Source organism: Capra hircus, chromosome 6 (assembly GCF_001704415.2).
Source record: "Capra hircus breed San Clemente chromosome 6, ASM170441v1, whole genome shotgun sequence".
Classification (NCBI taxonomy): Eukaryota; Metazoa; Chordata; class Mammalia; order Artiodactyla; family Bovidae; genus Capra; species Capra hircus.
In genome coordinates this window covers 114,460,592-114,480,128 of record NC_030813.1, presented here as the reverse complement: position 1 = coordinate 114,480,128, position 19,537 = coordinate 114,460,592, and the positions used below count along the sequence as shown (strand labels likewise).

The 19,537-nt window shown below is 56.1% G+C and overlaps 1 protein-coding gene across 10 annotated transcripts in view; it reads left to right on the top strand.

Moving 5' to 3' along the window:
• The window catches only part of ABLIM2 (actin binding LIM protein family member 2), a 168,470-nt gene extending 150,570 nt beyond the window's left edge, over positions 1-17,900 (top strand). For all 10 annotated transcript variants that reach the window (XM_018049779.1, XM_018049786.1, XM_018049788.1 and 7 more), the window contains one exon: positions 16,119-17,900. In XM_018049779.1, coding sequence (XP_017905268.1) covers positions 16,119-16,232 — 114 coding nt within the window. In that variant the 3' untranslated portion in view covers positions 16,233-17,900. The remainder of the gene's footprint in view (positions 1-16,118) is intronic.

The window sequence follows — 19,537 nt, the reverse complement described above, 5'->3', positions numbered from 1 at the left end:
CACTGCTGTAAAACAGGGTACATGCGGGCTGGGTGGCTGTCAGGACCTGCCTCAAGGGCTCGCGTGGCGGTGCCTGGACCGTGAACGCCCTGAGGGCGCCCACTCCCGCCATGGAGGGGGAGGGGGCAGGGGGGCCAGTGAGCTCAGAGCAGGGCGCCGACAGCTCCTGCTCCTGACCCACCAGCAGCTGCAGGGCCACCAGCCCGTTGGGACTTGCTGTTTCCCTCCTAGGGAGTGGGGTGCCCTTTCACTAACTCCCATCCCCCCCTTTATTTTGCTACAATACAGAATGAAGGTGCAAAATAGCAGATGGTTAATACATGTAAACATTCCCTGCCTTTTTTGTTGTTGTTCAAAAAAAGCCTTGGACATGAGGGTAATGAGTTTCATCACCCCCATTTCCAAGAAAACCCCAGAGCATGCATTGCTCTCTAGTCATTCTCTTCCTGATCTCAGCCACGCCAGGAGGCAGATTGGAGGTGTTGCCACACATGGTATGTCTCACATCCTCCAGGGTTGGGAGCTGGGCCCTGAGCCAGGAAGGGCTCTGGGGGTGGGGGGTGGGCTGCATCCCAGCAGGAGAGAAAGATACAATAATGTTTTCATCTCAGGGGAGAGAGCTTAATTTTTAATATAAAAACAGTTCCTAACTCTTGTAAAAGTCCAGAAAAACATGAAGAAGAACATAAGCATTCCATGGAATTCCCCCACCGAGTCATAACTCCTGTTAGCTCCGGGGTAGACCTGTTTCCGGAAATCTTTTTTTTTTTTTAATTTCTCACAAATGCCCAGAGATAACTGAATTCTGTTTTGGATAAGCAGGCTTGTACTGTTGATGCAGCTTGGCATCAGTTCCACGCCAGCTCATGGGAGTCTGCCTGTCCTTTAAGACAGCTGCGTGCTAGTCCTGTGGCCTGTTCTGTTGCCCAAAACTTGGCCTCTGTGCACTGCTGCCAAATTGAATCTCCAAGACAGGACTTTGGGTTAAGTAGGAAAGAAGAGCTGAACTGCTCTGCCAGGCCAAGGGGGACTTTGTGTCCCAACCTGAGATGGTTCCTTGAGTTTTCTAGTTCAAGGGTGGAGTTGCTGATAAGGTGTTTGCAGGGCCTGCACTCATTTAATCTGGTCTCAGGTAATCTCTTGTGAGCTTTTCTGGTTCCTTTAAGCTTAAGGCCTCAGGTGGCCTTCCCTGGAATGAAGACTGCTGGCACCTTCCATTTATTGGGGGTTTTATTAGATTGGTGCAAATATAATTGCAGTTTTGGACTGTGAATTTTAAATCTTTGTAACTAGGCTCAAACACATCTATATTAATCAAAATAGGAACCATTACAATCCACATGTTTTTACCAATGAGAAATACATTTGCTTATCCCTGTAGTATAAAAATCTGTGCTTCAGGATTCGATGAACTCTTGGAAAACATATTCTGCCTCCTGCTGGTTGTGGAAGCTTTTTCCCTGCAAAAAGTTGTCGAGGTGCTTGAAGAACCGCTAGTCGGTTGGCAAGAGGTCAGGTGAACATGGTGGATGAGACAAGACTTTGTAGCCCAATTTGTTCAGCTTTTGAAGCGTTGGTTGTGTGATGCGTGGTCGGGCATTGTTATGGGGAAGAACTGGCCCCTTCCTGTTGACCTTTGCTGGCTTCAGGCGTTGCGGTTTTCATGGCATCTCATCGATTTGCCGAGCATACTTCTCAGATGAAATGGTTTCGATGGAATTCAGAAAGCTATAGCGGATCAGACAGGCAGCAGACCACTACGCAGTGACCGTGACCCCTTTTTGGTGCAAGTTTGGCTTTAGGAGATGCTTTGGAGCTTTTTCTTGGTCCAGCCGCTGAGTTGGTCAATGCCAGTTGTCATATAAAATCTGCTTTTTGTCACACGTCACAATCCGATCCAGAAATGGCCCACTGTTGTTGCGCAGAACGGGATAAGACGGCACTGCAGGACGCCAGCGTCTGTGGTTTGCGGTCAGCTCACGAGGCTTCGAGCCTTCTCACCTTTCTGGTTTGCTTCAAGTGCCGAACGACCATAGCGGGGCCGACGCTGAGTTCTTGAGCAGCTTCTCCTGTGGTCGGAAGAGGATCAGCTTCGATGATGGCTCTCGGTTGGCTGTTGCTGACTTCCGGCCACTCCACTCATCTTCAAGGCTCTTGTCTCCTTTGCCAAACTTCTTGAACCGCTACTGCACTGGTGCGTGCACTTGTTAGCAGTTCCTGGGCCAAACGTGTTACTGATGTGTGAGTTGTCTCCACTGCTTTATGACTCGTTTTGAACCCAAATAAGAAAAATCACTCGAATTTGCTTTTGAGAAGGCAATGGCACCCCACTCCAATACTCTTGCCTGGAAAATCCCATGGACGGAGGAGCCTGGCGGGCTGCAGTCCATGGGGTCACTAAGAGTCGGACACAGCTGAGCGACTTGACTTTCACTTTTCACTTTCATGCATTGGAGAAGGCAATGGCAACCCACTCCAGTGTTCTCGCCTGGAGAATCCCAGGGACGGGGGAGCCTGGTGGGCTGCCATCTCTGGGGTTGCACAGAGTCGGACACGACTGAAGCGACTTAGCAGCAGCAGCAGCAGCAACACCATTGTGTCCATCGTCTACAATAAATATAAAATAAACAGCAAGGAAAAAGTCATTAGCAAAAAAAAGGCGAGAAATGCATATTAAAATGATGTATAACCTAACAACATTTATTTAGAATATATTCTGCTATCAAATGGCAAATTTCAATAGTGCAAAAATCACAGTTACTTTCTCAGCAACCTACTAGTTCTATGAAAGTGAAAGTGTTCGTCTCTCAGCTGTGTTCAGCTCTTTCCATGGACTGTAGCCTGCCAGACTCCTCCGTCAGTAGGATTTTCCAGGCGAGAATACTGGAGTGGGTTGCCATTTCCTCCTGCAGGGGATCTTCCTGGCTCAGGGATGGAGCCCTGGTCTCTTGCAGTGCAGGCAGATTCTTCACCTTCTGAGGGCTTCCCTGGTGGTTCAGACGGTAAAGCACCTGCCTGCAGGGCAGGGGCCTGAGTTTGATCCCAGGATTGGGAACATCCTCTGGAGAAGGAAATGGCAGACTCCTCAGTCCATGAGTCGCCAGCTCACGGGACCAGGGATGATGGCTGAGAAGGTAAAGAGTCTGCCTTCAGTGCAGGAGACCCGGATTCAATCCCTGAGCCAGGAAGATCACCTGGAGAAGGAAATGGCAACCCAGTCCAGTATTTTTGCTTGAAAAATGCATGGACAGGGGAGCCTGGTGGGCTACAGTCCGTGGGGTCACAAAGAGTCGGACACGACTGCGTGACTAACACTTCCACTTTTCTGAGAAATAGTTCTATAAAGAGCTCAAACGACGTTATTAGGTGCATCCCTTGAGGCAAACCAGGACCCTCCCAAGGCTGTACTGTCGCTTCCTGGCTGCTGCTCCTGTCTCTGCATCCTCTCCCTTCCCTGACTAGCAGCTGTTTGAATCTGCCCTTTACGACTCAGGGGAGGTCACAGAGGCTGGAGTCTGTCCCTGACAGACAAGGGACAGGGGAAGGCTTCCATGCCCAGGAGCCCCGTTGGGTCCTGCCCTGTTCCCATCCCACACAGGGGAGGTTGGCAGGGACCAGGCTGTGGATGACAGGCCATTGGCTGGGGCTTCATCACCCAGCAAAGCAGTGGGTCTGCTGTGTGCCCAGCAAGGGGAGACGATGGATGTGCGGGGACAGCTGGTGGTGCCCACATACCACCACACCACCAGGGATGTGGGATCAGCCCCTGGAAGGAGGACCGCTCTGTCTGTCAATGGTCAAAGCTTGTTATCCATCCTTACCGCAGAGTGTTTGGCTGAGCCTCACCAGCTGGGTGAATATGGGCCTGACATCGAGCCGGGCCTTGGGGATGCATGGTGAGCCAAAGCCAGCAGGAGTGCTGCCCTCAGACTCAGCCTGAAGGGGAGGCAGACGTCCATCAACTGATGACTAATGAGGGTATAAAATTATAGCCCGAGATGGGGCCTCTAAAGGAGGAATGTGGGCCCGTGAGCATTTTAAAAGGGATACAGTTAAGAATCAATACTTTTGAACTGTGGTGCTGGAGAAGACTCTTGAGAGTCCCTCAGACTGCAAGGAGATCCAACCAGTCCACCGTAAAGGAAATCAGTCCTGAATATTCATTGGAAGGACTGATGCTGAAACTGAAACTCTAATACTTTGGCCACCTGATGCGAAGAACTGACTCTTTTGAAAAGACCCTGATGCTGGGAAAGACTGAGGGCAGGAGGAGAATAGATGACAGAGGATGAGATGGTTGGATGGCGTCACCGACTCAATGGACGTGAGTTTGAGTAAGCCCTGGGAGTTGGCGATGGACAGGGAGGCCTGGTGTGCGATGGACAGGGAGGCATGGGGTTGCAGAGTCGGACATGACGGAGCGACTGAACTGAACAGTTAAGTGGGTGTGGTAAGTGTGCCTGAACGTGTGTGTGTGTGTACCTGCACACAGGGTGAGAGTGGCAGGTGGGAGGACTGTTTCAGGCAAGCACACAGCAGGCACAGAGGCCCTGGGGCAGGACGCAGCAGAGGCTGTGCTGGAGCAGGTGGCGGGGAGGAGGGCCAGTCTTGTGGGGTCCTGAGCGTAGGTTAAGCAGTTCAGTTTCTAGCCAGAAAGCAATGACTTCCAAGCTGGGGGACGACATGATTACATTCGTATTGAAAACCGTGCCTGAGGCTGCATGTGAAGCCTGGGCTGGCTGTGTGCACACAGCAGATGGTTGAGGAGGTGGTTGGGTGGTCTGGGCCAGAGCTGATGGCCTCTTGGACAGGGCGGTGGCAGTGCTGAGGTGAGAAGCGGGTGCGTTCAGGCCGTATTTGGGGGGCGAGGTGGGAGGGGGTTGTGGGGAGGGGCAGGGACACACCTGGGGTGACTCCAGGGTGTCGGGATGGGGTGGTGGGTACATGGCGGTCACTGGGTTCAACAGGACAGACCCAGGTTCTGCCGATGACTGATGCTCTGGCCTGTGCGGCATGGACAAGGGAATTCAGGACGCTCAGCCAGGCAAAGAGAAAGATGCCACGTGGGCACCTGGTAGCCCATAGTCTCAAGGAGGAGTCTGGAAAGGATGTGGTGGCCCTCCTCGCTGTCACACGGACGGCAGTCGGACGAATCCTGGATCCCCATGGGCAGGGCGAGGACCAGGCTTCCCAGGGAGACCCGTCTGGGGCCAGTTTAATGCCATGCCTGAGATTCAGCACTTTCTCTCCCCGAGGGTCTGGGTCTCAACCCAACCCCAGCACCCAAGGGCCTCGTACCGTGGCGGCTCTTGGGTCCTCCTGCATTTGGCAGATACCCCCTGACGGTCTGCCACGCCCAGAGCATCCACCTGAGGGGAAGAGCCTTGCCTGCCCTGGGCAGACTCCAGCGTCCACTTACTAAGGCCAGCCCTGCACTCATATGCCCAGCATTCGCTGAAAGACATGGCCATTTCGCTCTGTGTCAGCCTCTTGCCGTCCAAAGGTGGCACCCTAGTGGAGGGAGAGAGACCTCGGGTCCGGGTGACCTGGGTGTGAATCAGCCTCCAGAATGTTTCTAGCTGTGTGACATTGGACCAGTTACTTAGCCCCTCTGAGTCATCAGATGACATCACTGTGCCAGTCCGGCTGGGCGGCTGGAGTGTTTATCCAGTTCAGAGTCAGGAGCGCTTGCCATGGGAGAGCCCTAGGCAGGTGTGGTGTGCAGTTTCGGTCGTCTTGTCCGTGTCATCCCCTCTTTACCAACCTGAGAACCACGTGGGCCAGTAGAATTGGAGAAAGGTTTCCATGGAAACGGGAGTGCTATGGGCGGGCCAGACAGTGCTTGCTGAGAACTTCCCGGAAAAGCGAGGTGGCCGGGGGGTGAATGGAGGCTGGGTCAGGCATGGGCCTGGTCACCTGCAGAAAGGAAGCCCCTCCTGGATGCCGGGTACTGGGACAAAGCAGGATGTTTGAGAATTTATCAGATTTGGCTTACTTAATAAGCGCTTCATCACCACCACCAAGTTGTTTCAAGCACTCGAGTCATTGGTGTACTTGGTTGTCACAACTCGATGCAGCGGGTACAGAGAAGGCTTGGGGGAGTACAGAGAAGGTTTGCGGGGGTACAGAGAAGGCTTGGGGGAGTACAGAGAAGGTTTGTGGGGGTACAGAGAAGGTTTGGGGGGTACAGAGAAGGTTTGTGGGGGTACAGAGAAGGCTTGGGGGGTACAGAGAAGTTTCAGGAGGTACAGAGAAGGTTTGAGGAGGCGGGTACAGAGGAGGTTTGGAGGGGTGGGTACAGAGAAGGCTTGAGGGGGCAGGTACAGAGAAGTTTGTGGGGGTACAGAGAAGGCTTGGGGGGGTACAGAGAAGGTTTGTGGGGGTACAGAGAAGGCTTGGGGGGTACAGAGAAGTTTCAGGGGTACAGAGAAGGTTTGAGGAGGCAGGTACAGAGAAGGTGTGGTGGGGCAGGTACAGAGAAGGCTTGGGCGGGGGTGTACAGAGAAGCCTGGAGGATGTCCCCAGGCCTTGCAGCTTCTAGGAAGCAGATCTGCAGTTCTGGTTAAGATGTCAGGCGGGGCCACTCTGCTGTGCGTCTTCCCAGATTAATTACAGTGTGGAATATTGATTTCTAATCCCTCTTCCACACGCCAACCTCCCAGAGCACGCAGTCTGCTCCTTAGGTAGGAAAGTATGTCCGCCAGGGCCTTCCAGAGAAACAGCAGAACCAACAGGAGACAGATGGGTAGACAGACAGACAGACAGACAGAGACACAGACGGACAAGTGTTGAGTTGGCCCCAAGAGTTCATTTGGATTTTTCGGCAAGATGTTATGGAAAACCTGAATGAACTTTGGCCAATCCAACATCAAGAAATTTAATTTAAGGAATTGGCTTCCTGTGGGGCTGGCAAGTGTGGCATCCGTGGGGCAGGGCAGCCAACTGGGCACTCAGGAAGGAGCTGGCATGTAGAGACAGGATTCCTCCTTCTCCGGGAAGCCCTCAGTGTTTGCCCCAGCAGAGCGAAAGCGGCCACTGCATCTTCACTTAAAGGCTGATTGTAGGCATGGCCACGTGGTCAGAATGCCTTTACCACCCCTGGACTGTTTGGCCAAACAGCCAGGCACCAGGGCCTGGCCTGGCCAACTCCCGCGGAGATCAAGGCTGGCGGTTGAATAGGTGGGGAAGGAGGGTGTGTCCTCCCGAGGCCTGGAGGCTGTGGTCCCCAGGGTGCTCCTTTCTGAGTGCTTGGCATAGGCAGGGCTGAGCAGCTCCCCGCGTGCCAGACCCTGGGGCTAAACACACACCTGAGTTTGCTCAAGCAGGAAAAGCCTGAGTTGTAGGAATGCACCTGAAACCCAAGGTCCTGAGGTTTAAAGAATACATCCTTTGTTTAGAGTCATCCGACCGGTCTGATGGGTCTCAGAAGAACCCGACAGACTGATGGTGACTGTGTTCCCAGCCACGCGGATGTGTCTGGGAGACTCGTCTGCCGTAGCCTCCGGGCCCCTAGGGCCTCCTGAAGAGACACAAATGTGAGCCATCCTGGAAGGCCAGGACAGGTGGTAGGACTTTAGGGGTGGAGGGTGGGGAGGGAAGAGGGAGGCATGCAGAGAGGAGGGCAGGCCCTGCTGGAGGAGGGGGAGCTGGGAGGCAGCATGACTGGGGAGGTGAGAGCACAGATCATCCCTGGATGAGGACAGGAATCAGGCCCATGCTGCCCTAGAGGGGCTGAGACAGATGAGGTCAGCTGTGCTCAGTACTGAGGGACACACGTGGCCCAGGGCCTGCTTGCTTGGCTAGTGCAACCCAGGAGGGCCCCCAGGAGGAGGGGACATTTGAGCTGGGACCTGCAGAAGGAGGAGGAGCTGCTCTGTGAAGTGGGGGAAGAGCATTGAAGGCTCTGGGTGGCAGAGAGCCTGGCATGTTTCAGAACTTATAGATGCCCGCCATGGGGCAGAGCCGTGGTGGGAGAGGTGGGAGAGAACACGGTGATGCAGGGCCTTGGGGCCGCCTGGCAACCACATCAGTCCACATCTCAGAGCCTCCATCCCCGTCCTACCCAGTAAGCTATGGTGAGGTCACAAGCCAGTGATGGAGAGCTCCTGGCCCTTGTCTGGCACAGAGGAACGCTCCACAGACAGCAGAGGCCATTATCCTTATGACAACCATAACATCATCACAGTGATGATGTCGTCATGGTGATGATGATGTCATGGTAATGATGTCATCATGGTGATGGTGCCATCATGGTAATGATGTCGTCATGGTGATGATGTCATCATGGTGATGGTGTCATCATGGTGATGGTGTCATCATGGTGATGGTGTCATTGTGGTGATGATGGTGTCATGGTGATGGTGTCATGGTGATGATGTCATCATCGTGGTGATGATGTCGTGGTGATGGTGTCATCGCTGTGATGATGTCGTCGTGGTGATGAGGTCAAGGGGCAAGGAGCATGGACCCCGCTCAGCAGGAGCCCCCTCTGCAGACAGGGCCTCCTTGTGCCTTGTGACAGTGTGGGAGGCACTGCGGGGCCCAGACCTCTGAAGGAACACAGCTCCTAGAGTCACAGGCTGAGGGGGTCTGGGCCTGAGCTCACCTGCTTAGCACCCCCGAGAGCAGGGCCTGGTGGTAGCTGGTGGGCTGCAGTGGGCGTCTGAGCTTGGTGAGGTGGTGGGACTAGGTGAGGCCTGCGCAGGAGTCAAGGCAGGCCAGTCCTGGCAAGCCGGGCAAGCTCAGGCCTAGGGCCTTCACCACGAAGCCTGGGACGCTTCCAGGAGCCGCCGCAAGGCAGGCGGTCAGGACTGAGGGAAGGGCCCGGCTCTCGAACCTCCTGGCCTGGGGCCCAGGTTGCATGCCCCGGGACGAGGCTTGGGACCTCTCTGAGCCTGGTCTTCCAGAGGCTGTGAGTTGAGAGCAAACTCTCAGGGCGGGTGAGGATGGCAGCAAACGTTGTGAAGCCCCTTCCCAAGCCTGGCAGTGTCCTCCGTCAGTGCAGGGGGGTGGTGGGGTCCCCGTCTATAGCCACGCCTTCCAGGAAACAAACCCACTCAGAAGGACGATACAGACAGTGTGGCGTGCAGTTCGTTACACTGGCGGGCCCAGGGCAGAGTCTCTTCTTAGCCAAGGACCCCAACCAGTTTTTGTGAAAACCTTATATACCCTAAGTGTATGTGCCCAAACTTGCCTCCCCAAATTCCCTGAAACTAGTCTGAACAAAGGAAAAGAAAGATACAATCGAAGTTAACCCGTGATTCATAAGCCTTAAGCCTAGGTAGTTAACAGTGGACAATTATCAATAGGCCTGTGGTCATACCCCAATAAGCATAATAGAATGTATGATTCTATTCGGTTACGCAGGTAATTAGGGTATTCTTTTAGGGAGCGTCTAGGTACGAGCCCTGGGGCTCTTCCATCTGGGGTCCTGGTTTTCCATTGGTGTGTCGTTTCCATAGATACTGGGATATAGCTTAAAGTCCGCAGTCTGGCCCAAGATGGAGTTCTGCTTTCAAGATGGAGCCTGTTCTGTCTGTTTCCTCCTTCACCCAAGTAGACCACAGGACGTCCGTGGCGCCTCCTGAAGCCTGGATGCTAAGGGTGTGTGAGTGCGTGTAATTCTACTGAGATGCGCTGCTTCCTTAACGTTTCAGAGGGTCTGTGATCCAGAAAGAGTTGGGGATTGCTGCCACCAATGGCCTCAGAATGGACAAGCCTCAGTGGGCCTGTCGGCCACGGGGAGGGTACGTGGACCTGCCTGTCTGACCCGCACGTGGTCCTGAGGAGCAGCTGGGGGCAGCCTCTCAGAAAGAGCCCTGGACCCCCAGCCTGAAGGTCTGAGTTTCCAAGTGCCGCTTGCTGGGGCTGTGTGACGCAGGAGACGTCCCCATCTGGGACAGACGTCCCCATCAGTCTGCATCCTGTGGGCACCAACCGCCTCGCACACTCACCACCTCCCTGGGTATGAGCACAAGTGTGTATCTGGCACAAATGGTCCCTCGATGAGCTCTTGCTGTGAGCAGAGGTTCTTTATTACCGAGTCCTGTCTCGAGGGAGCCCTGGCTGATGGAGCCGGTTACAAGCTTGTTGACTTAAAAGACAGTCACAACCTGAAAGTCGAGAGTTATGTTTAATTCAGTGGGAAATTTCAGGACTTCAAGACCAGGAGACAGCATCTCAAGTGACCTTGAGAGAGCTGAGGTGGGGCGGGAATCCAGGTTATAAAGAAGTTTGTGACAAGGGGCTGGTGATCTGGACATCGAAAGATTATTGTTAATTACTAAGGAATTTAGCGCTTCTCTGTGTGAGGGAAGATGCGAGAGTCTGGACCAGCTAAAATCATTCCTTTCATACACGCTTCACCTGTCTGGCACCAGGACCTGTTTTCATATCCTGAGCTTCCTTTCCTCCGGGCTCACCATTGGGAGTGGCTGCAGTGTGATGGGTCTTGGATAGCAAGTATTCTCCTTCCTGAATTCCCTTAGGGCTCAGCAGCTCACACCCAGGACTGCAATCTCTGACATGACTGGGACATCCTTGATACGGCAGGAAATATTCCCTCTCTGTCCTTACTGAGTCCTGTCTCCGGGGAACTCTCGCCAGCAGAGCTGGTTACAAGGTTGTTGACTTAAAAACAATAGTCACAGCCTAAACGTGGAGAATTATGTTTTGTTCAGTGAGGATTTTTAGGACTTCAAGCCCGGGAGACAGCATCTCAAGTAGCCCTGAGAGAATGGCTCCAAGGAGGAGGGGAGGAGTCAAGTTATATGGAAGTTTTGCAACAGAGGATGAGGGGCGCTAGTGATGCCGAACCTGCCTGCCAAAGCGGGAGATGTGAGAGACGCGGGTTCAGTCCCTGGATGGGGAGGATCCCCTGGAGGAGGAAATGGCAACCCACTTCAATATTCTTGCCTGGAGAATCCCATGGACAGGGAGGAGCCTGGTGGGCTATGGTCCCCAGGGTCACAAAGAGTCGGACACGACTGAAGCAATTCGGCATGCAGCAGAAATCTTAAGCTAAGGAGTTCAGCACTTTTCTATGTATGGGAAGGCAAAGAGTCTGGGTTCACGGAAGTCTTTCCTTCCACGTGCATCTCTGCTCTGGGGGCCAGAATCCTGCCTGTTTTCACATCCCAGTTCCTCTGTGCTCACTGCAGGGAGTGACTGCAGCCTGATGGCTGTTGGATGGCAGGTATTGTTTTCCTTCCTGAGTGCCCTTAGGGCTCAGAAGCTCACCTTCAGAGGGCCAGAATCGCAGATGGACTGTGACAGCCTTGTGCACTGATATGGCAGGAATACTCCATTTCTCAAGGTGAAGTCAGAAAACTACCCGTGGCCGTGAGATGCTGGTGGGAGCCTCCGTGACGCTTCACGGGGCATCAGGCCTCCAGATCTGCGGCCCTCAGATGGCTTCACTGCTCTCCGACCCTCCTCCCTGGCAGGTGCGGGACCGCTGTGGGGTGGGGGCGCCCGGTCTGGTTTATCTCTGCGTCCCGGCACCTGATGCCCCACAAGTGAGGGAGGAGAGAGCCATCTCCAGCCCTCCCAGCTCTCCGGTCACCCCACCACCCAGGAGCTGCCTGTATAGGGTCCTAGGCACACAGGTTCCCCTTCCCACCCTGGGGTGTTCCTTGCAGAGGGAACCAGAGTATATAGTTCGCTTAGATCGGTGGCTGTGAAGCTACTCCTGTTGTTAAATTTTCAAGCATTTTCCACACTGGTTGTTAAACTCAGCCATTACTGAAAAGCACATCAAGTGTACTTGAGATTCATAAATTATATTTAAACCACAGGTGACAGAGACATCTCCTCTGCTCCCTAATTCCTCTGACACTTTTCACTACCGTCTGTGTCCTCGGGGTGGGTTGCCTCCCATCACATCTGCATGGAAGGCGCATTCTACAGCTAGGTCCCCTGGGCACCTCTTTCCAACTCATTCAGTAGCATCTCCTGGAAGCTTGAAACTGGCTGTGGTGTGGGTATCCACACCACGGGGAAGGAGGAGGTTTGAGGACCCGGGAGCCTGCGGTGACGGTACAGTCAGGAGAGGCTTTCTGGAGGAGCTGAGACTCAGACTCAGGTCTGGGAACTTGGAGGGGGTCAGGGGGGTTACCCGGGTGGACCAGGAGGGGCCGGCATTCCAGGCAGAGGAAGAATGGGGTGAAGGCACAGATAATCCTCATTTTACAGACATCGCAGCTGAGGTCGTGCCGCTCTGCACAGCTGGGCAGGCCTGGAGCCGGGACGGGGTTCCCCTGAGTCTGGCTCCTGGGCCCAAGGCCTTTGCACAGTCCCGTCCTGGACAGTGACCAACAGGCCAACTCCCAGCTGAGCATGTGTGACCCCTCCCATGCCTCCTTCCCAGGGGTGCTCCTGGGGGAGACGGGGCACCCCCAGAAGAGAGGGCCATCCCAGAATGTCCCTCTGCCCAAGCGCTGTGCCCCAGGCTTCCTTCCTGCTGGCTCAGGTGGGAGCTTGGCCAAGCCTGGCCTTGGGGGGTACCTGGGGTGGGGGAGGCCTGCCTCCTCCAGGGAGCCTTCGGGAGCCAGTGACTGGGGGAGTTGGGCTGGGGGAAAGCCTCTGGGGCCAGCTGTGCTCTATGGCAGGCAGTGCGTGAGCTGAGTCGCTTCAGTCATGTCCCCCCTGCCACCCTAGGGACAGCAGCCTCCAGGCTCCTCTGTCCATGGGATTCTCCGGGCAAGACTACTGCAGCGGGTGCCATGCCCACCTCTACGGGATCTGCCTGACCCAGGGATCGAACCCATATCTCTCCTATCTCCTGCACTGGCAGGCGGGTTCAACTAGCTGAGGAGAAGCCCAGGACGGGGGTCCTGACTCTGCTGTGAGTGGGATTACCTTCAGTGCCAGTGGCTGGCTGCCAGGAGCAGGGCGCCTCAAGCCCTTCTCCCCTGGGAGGCAGTGGGGCCAGCTGGGGGCAGTAAGACTGCACTACAGACCCCACAGCTGTAGCCAGGAGTGAGGGACAAGCTGCTTGGGCCCTGCAGTGCCCACAGGCCCTGCCACTGCCCCCCTGTACTAGCGGGAGGCCCCCAGGTGGGGAACACGGGGCCACCCTCATTGCACCCTTCTCCCCTTCTCAGCTTAGAACACCGCAACCCCTATAGTTCCCCCTCCCCTCTCCTCCCTCCCACATGTCATCACCTGGGAGACCCAACCCCGGACCCACCCAAGGGCCCTAAAACAGGAGACCATAGGCTGCAAGGGCGCTAGGCGCCACCCCGTGAGCCCACTCCAAACTTCTGCCCAGGATCCCTGTCCACCGCCACCTCGGGGCCCTTTCCCCCTCACCCCCACCTCCCCGGGGCTGTGCCCTGAGGACCAGCATCCCGCTCAGGCTTCTGATCTTTCTCTGACCCCCCTGCACTCCTGGTAACCACCCCGGCCCTGCCCCCGGCCTCCCCCCCGCCCAGGGCCTTGGGGGCACCCACTAGACACAAGCCCAGTGGGAGGAGACATGGCTTTCCCTGATCCTTCCTCTCTGGCATCTTGCTGGTCCCACAGTCACAGGGAAAGTCATGACGTGGCCCCCGGAAGCTGGTGCTGCTCTCTGGAATGATGGTTCTGAGTCCCCGTGGGCTGAGCTGTGGGTTCCCCAGCTGGTCAGGAGACCCTGGGCTCAGCACCGTGGGTATGAGTGTTTTTCTGATCCTGTTCCTGTCTGTGGGTCTGAGATGGCAGCAGGCAGCGGACGGCCCCTACCCAGCTGAGGCTAGCTGGATGGGGTGTGGGTGTCCCTGTGTGTGTTGGTGTGTCTGTGTGCGTCTGCTTGTATGTGCCAGTTCTGAGGACTCCAGGCCTAGGTTCAGTTAAGAGGGACTTTAGAGCTTCCCTGGTGACTCAGATGGTAAAGACTCCACCTGCAATGAAGGAGATGTGGGTTCAATCCCCGGGTCAGCAGGATTCCCTGGAGGAAGAAATGGCTACCCACTCTAGTATCCTTGCCTGGAGAATCCCAGGGACAGAGGAGCCTGGCGGGCTACCGTCCATGGGGGTCCCAAAAAGTCGGACACGACAGAGAGACTCACACTTTCTGTGACTCAGCATAAAGGCGTCCCTTGAGTCTCCTTCCCTGTATCACGCCAGTGACCGGGCTCCAAAACCCAGGGCAAGTCACACAGGGCTGTGATTTCTGTGAGAGATGTGCCTGGCGGTGATGGCTGTTTCTGCTTTCCATAGTTCCCCACGTGTCTTCACACCATTTTCTCTCTCGATCATCACAGTAACCTTTAGTAGGACGTGTGTTTTAAATTCAAGAAAGCACTCTTTTTTTCTGGCAGGAACTAGGCTTTAAATGATAAAATTCACAACTGCAGCCATTTTAAAGTGTGCAGGTGACTGCCTTTAGTGCATTCTCAATGTTGTGTGACCTCCACTACCTCTGCGGAATTCCAGAACGCGGTTGTTGGGTCCAGGAGGAAACCGCATGCCCACCAACCAGCTCTTCCCCAGCCCCCTCGTCTCCCAGCTCCCGGCAATGACTGAGCTGGTTGTGGTCCCTGAGGGTGTTCCCCACTCTGGATGTTTCCCACAAATGGACTCACTTAGCTTGTTTCCTCGCCCATCCGTGTTGTAGCAAAGGTCAGAGTGTCACGACTTTTTCTGGATGAATCATGTTCCCGATGGCACTAGAGGTGAAGAACCTGCCTGCCAAGAACCCTCCGGCAGCAGGTGCAGGGGACCAGGTTTTTGATCCCTGGGTTGGGAAGATCCCCTGGAGGAGGGCATGACTACCCACTCCGATTCTCACCTGGAGAATCCCCATGGACAGAGAAGCCTGGCAGGCTCCAGTCTGTGGAGTCGCAAAGCGTCAGACGCTACTGAGTGCTCACCAGTCATGTTCCAGAGTCTGAATCAACCTCATCTTGTGTACCCCTTGGTCCTTCAGCGGGCACTTGGGTTGCTTCCGCTTTGGACCGGTGTGGATAATCTGCTGTGAACGCAGGTGTGAAGGTAGTCGTGTGATTCCCTGGTTTTGGTCTTTGGGGATCTGCTGGGTCTTGAGGTGATTCTGCTAGGCGTGTGGAGGAATGGCCAGGCTGATTTCCATGCGGCCGCGTGGAAGCCACACTTCTTACATGGGGGCGGGAGGGGGTTTTGAACCAGGCCCGCTGGGGCCAGAGCTGACCCTGCTGCAGGCTGCCTGCTCCCCTTTCCATCTTCTCCCCAGCTCCTCCCAGGCAGGGGGGAGGGCCGGCCTCACTCCTGGGAAGCCCCCCAGGAGAGGGTGCCGTGCCCGCCTGAGCCGGGTCTTGAAGGACAAGAAGTTACTCAGCATCGGCTGAGGAAGACAGACATGGGGGCGAAGGAAGCAGACACCCGCAAGGAAGAGTCTAGAATTCAGGTGGCGTCAGGCGGCGGCAGAGGTGGCTCTGTCTTGGATCGTAATAACTGTGCCCGGGGCTCGCTGTCGCTGCCCAGAGCCGGGCTCAGCCCTGGGGGCTGACCTGCGCTGACCCGTTTACCCCGCAACTCCGGGGGGTGCCAGGGTGACCCTGTTTACACGTGAGCAGGTTGAGACTCCAGGCGGGCTAGCTGGGGCTCAGAGAGACAAGAAGCTCGCTCGGGGCCACACAGCAGAGGTGGGCTGGGGAGAGGGAGGATTTGAAGTGAGGCCTGGGCCTGTCTGCCTCCGTGTCCTCGTGCGAGCAATGGGGACACTTCCTGCTCACACAGCAGCCGTGAAAAGGAAATGAAACGGTACAGGTGACCACCTGTGCACACCGCCCGCCATTTCCAGGCCTGATTTGCACTCGGTCTGCGGTGGGAGGCGCTTCTGCAGCTGTCAGGAGTCAGGGCTCTGGCCCCTGCTTGGCAGCTGCTCACTGTGGGTCCCCTAACCATCTCTCTTTCCTCTGGGCCAGCTTCTGTCCACTGCAGAGCAGCCTGGTGGGGATGCAGAGGGAAGCTGGGGAGCCAGGCGCACCCAGGGAGACCCCCCCCATCCTCTCTGCAGGTCCCGCCTCCGGGGGCGCAGAGGGAAGATGGGGGACCAAACGCACCCAGGGAGACTTCCATTCTCTCTGGAGGCCCTGCTTCCGGGGGCGCTTGGCCAGGTTGCTCACTGCCCTGCTCTGGGTTTCCCTTTTCATTTGCAGAGACACCTGTCGCCCGAGGAGTTCCGGGAAGTGTTTGGGATGAGCGTGGAAGAGTTCGACCGCCTGGCCCTCTGGAAGAGGAATGACCTCAAGAAGAAAGCCCTGCTGTTCTGACGCTGCCGGGGGGTGGGGGGACCCTGACCACGGGCGCGCCTGTGGGAACCACCAGACCCCCTCCTCTTGCACTCGGCTCCGGCTTCTCTGTGTCCACGGCAGGCGGGCGGCGGTGGGAGCCTGGGGAGGGCCGGTTGGCGGGGGCTGGGGGCGGGAGGAGCTCCCAGAGCAGGTGAAGCCCCCTTTCTGGTTTGTGCCAGCACCACTCCCGCGCTTAGTTTGCAGCCCAGACCCCTGGCTTTGCACTGTCCTTCCCCGCTGCCGCTTGCCATCAGGAAGGAGGATGCGGCGAGGTTGCTGCCCAGAGATGCAGGACCGCTTAGACGCACGCAGCCCACCCTCCCACCTCCCTGCAGTGCCCTCTTTGCGCTGGGCCCCCGGGGTGCACAGAGGGCGGGAGTGGACGCCCGAGGAGGCTTAATCAGTGGCGGGCACTGGCGGGTTCCTATGGCTGGGCACCTGGCTCCTGGTATCCGGGGCCCCACCTCCCTGCTCAGCCTGGGAGGCTCAGCCTGGGAGGCACGGCCTGGCGTGCAAGCCCCCATCCCCCGCCCTGGGCCTCCCTGGGGCTGTCGGAAGCTTGGGGGTCGATTTTTGCAGCCTTCGTGATGAATCTGTGTTTAGGGAGGACCTTCAACCCGAAGGCGCACCTTCTGCCGGGGCCCTCCGTGCGCTGCGTTCCTCTTGCAGGCCATCCCTTAGATGCCTAAACGATATCTTTAAAGTTAACACAGAAGTTTTTATTTTGTTAAAGAGTAGAGCCTACTTAAACACAAAGACGACATATATAAAGAGTTTAATTTTATGGCCCCGCTGAAAGGGCGCGCCCCAGCCTTATTCCCCGCCTTCGCATCTGTGTGCTTTCAGGCTGTGTGTGTTCCCTGTCTGTTTCCTCTGTGCATTTTTCTTTCGCTTTTCGGCCTGTCACACAGGCACCCCGCAAGGCAGACCCCACCCCCGCCCACACACCCCCCTACCGCGGTTTGTAAGGACACCTAAAGCACGGCCACACTGCGTTTCTCACTGTCATTTTCCAAGTCTTGCAGAAGACATCCTCCCCTGATGGCCAAAGCCCCCGAATCAAGGGTTCCCACGGTCCCGGATAACGCTTGCCGCAGCTTGCAGCGCGTCCTCCTCGTCATGTGGCCGGTGGTATCCCACTTTGCACCCCTGCCCCGTAAAACACCCCCAGGGAGGGAAGGCTGGTGTCCGGTCCTGAGACCAGCGACACCCAGACCCTCCGGGCCGACGGGGTGGGAGATGCCGCCTAGACTGGCAGAGTCGGCAGGGGCACCTCCCGGCCGTGCGGGTGGGGTGGGGCGCCTGAACGGTGGTGCACCGCTTCGAGGGGCCTATGAAACGCGGCGCAGGTATCCCCAGAGAGTGGGCCCCGCCTTCGTGCCGCTGCGTCTTCCTCTGCGTCCTGGACGTTCCCGTGTTCAGTCCGCGTGACTCAGCCCCCTGTAGTCCTGCTGTGCACCCGGCTTCTCACCAGCGCGGCTTGGCCAGGGAGGGGGCTTCTCAGCACCTAGTATATGCTTCCCTCCACGTCGTGAGCTGAGCCCAAGCCGCTGGAAACCCCTATTTTCTCACTAGTGAACGTCTTGTCAGACCAGGGAAGCCTGGAAAAAATAAAGGATGATGTATTACAACTTGTGAAAGTGAAAAGCCGCTTCTTAAAAACGCCTGTCACTTCCAGCTATGGGCCCCCTTCTGCCGCCAGCGCCTGGGGAGGGCATCCGCTAAAAGCGGTCATCCTGGCAGCGGGCACAGAGCCGGGGGTGGGACAGACCCTGTGTCGGCCCCGGGATGGCCCGAGGACAGCCCTGGCAGAGGCAGCCCCTCGAGCTGGGGCGCTGAGTCCCTCACCCAGGCCAAAGTGCTGACGGGAGAGATGCTGATGCCCGCCACTGCCAGGCCGGGCAGACAGACAGCACACAGACCATGATAAGACTGAACCGTTTGGAGAAGTTCCCCAAAGGAAGCTCCATAAACACCCCAGAGGTCAGTGGAGGCTTTCTGAGAAGGCGCTGCCAAGCTTAAGTCTTGCCAGATGAGGACGTGTTCCTGGAGGCCAACAAAGGGACAAGAGAGCACACAGGGCTGGAGATGGCATCCCGGGGTCCACAAGCAGGCTGTTGGCTGTGGCCCTGGAGCTCGTGGCTAAGGAAAGGAAGGGCGCCTGCCCAGCAGGTTAGTAGCTGGTGCCCTGGGATGAAACAGTCTGTAGCCTCTACCTCCGTTCGCTCAGGCTGCTCTAACACAAGCCCTAGACTGGAGCCTCAGACAACAAGATGCCACGTTCTCTTAGTGCTGGAGCCTGAAGCCCCAAGATCAGAGTGCTGGTTGGGTCCGGTCCCGGCAAGAAGCCCCTTCCTGCTCTCAGATGTGTGGGCAGTGTTCACACTTGGCAGAGAGAGAGCATCTCTCTTCTGACCTAGCTAGCTTCTTACAAGGGCACTGACCCCCCTTGTTGAGGGCCTTACCCTCGCGACCTGATTACCTCCCAGAGGTCCCCTCCTACTGCGTCACATGAGGGATTAGGGCATCAGTTATGCATGTATGGATGTGAAAGTTGGACTGTGAAGAAAGCTGAGCACCGAAAAATTGATGCTTTTGAACTGTGGTGTTGGAGAAGACTCTTGAGAGCCCCTTGGACTGCAAGGAGATCCAACCAGTCCATTCTAAAGGAGATCAGCCCTGGGTTTTCTTTGGAAGGAATGATGCTAAAGCTGAAACTCCAGTACTTTGGCCACCTCATGTGAAGAGTTGAGTCATTGGAAAAGACTCTGATGCTGGGAGGGATTGGAGGCAGGAGGAGAAGGGGACGACAGAGGATGAGATGGCTGGATGGCATCACCGACTTGATGGACGTGAGTCTGAGTGAACTCCTGGAGTTGGTGATGGACAGGGAGGCCTGGCGTGCTGCAATTCATGGGGTCGCAAAGAGTTGGACACGACTGAGCGACTGAACTGAACTGAACTGAACTATGAATCTGGGGACACATTTAATCCACAGCAATCTCTAATCTTATTGCGATGACAGCAATGACTCTCACGAAGCCCCCAAACCCTGTCCACATGTACATACTGTGCCCTTAGTATCTACTTCATGATGCAGGTCAGGAATGAAAGCATTTCCCTCCCCACCAGGGACAGCCCATCAGAGGTCCTGGTTCTTCCTGAAGCATCTCTCCATCTCAGCAGACACCTTCACGAAATTATCCAGATCAGAAAACAGCCCTAGACTAGAGGGTGCTAGTTACCAATGGCCCTGGGACACAGTGTACACCTGGCCTGTCCCG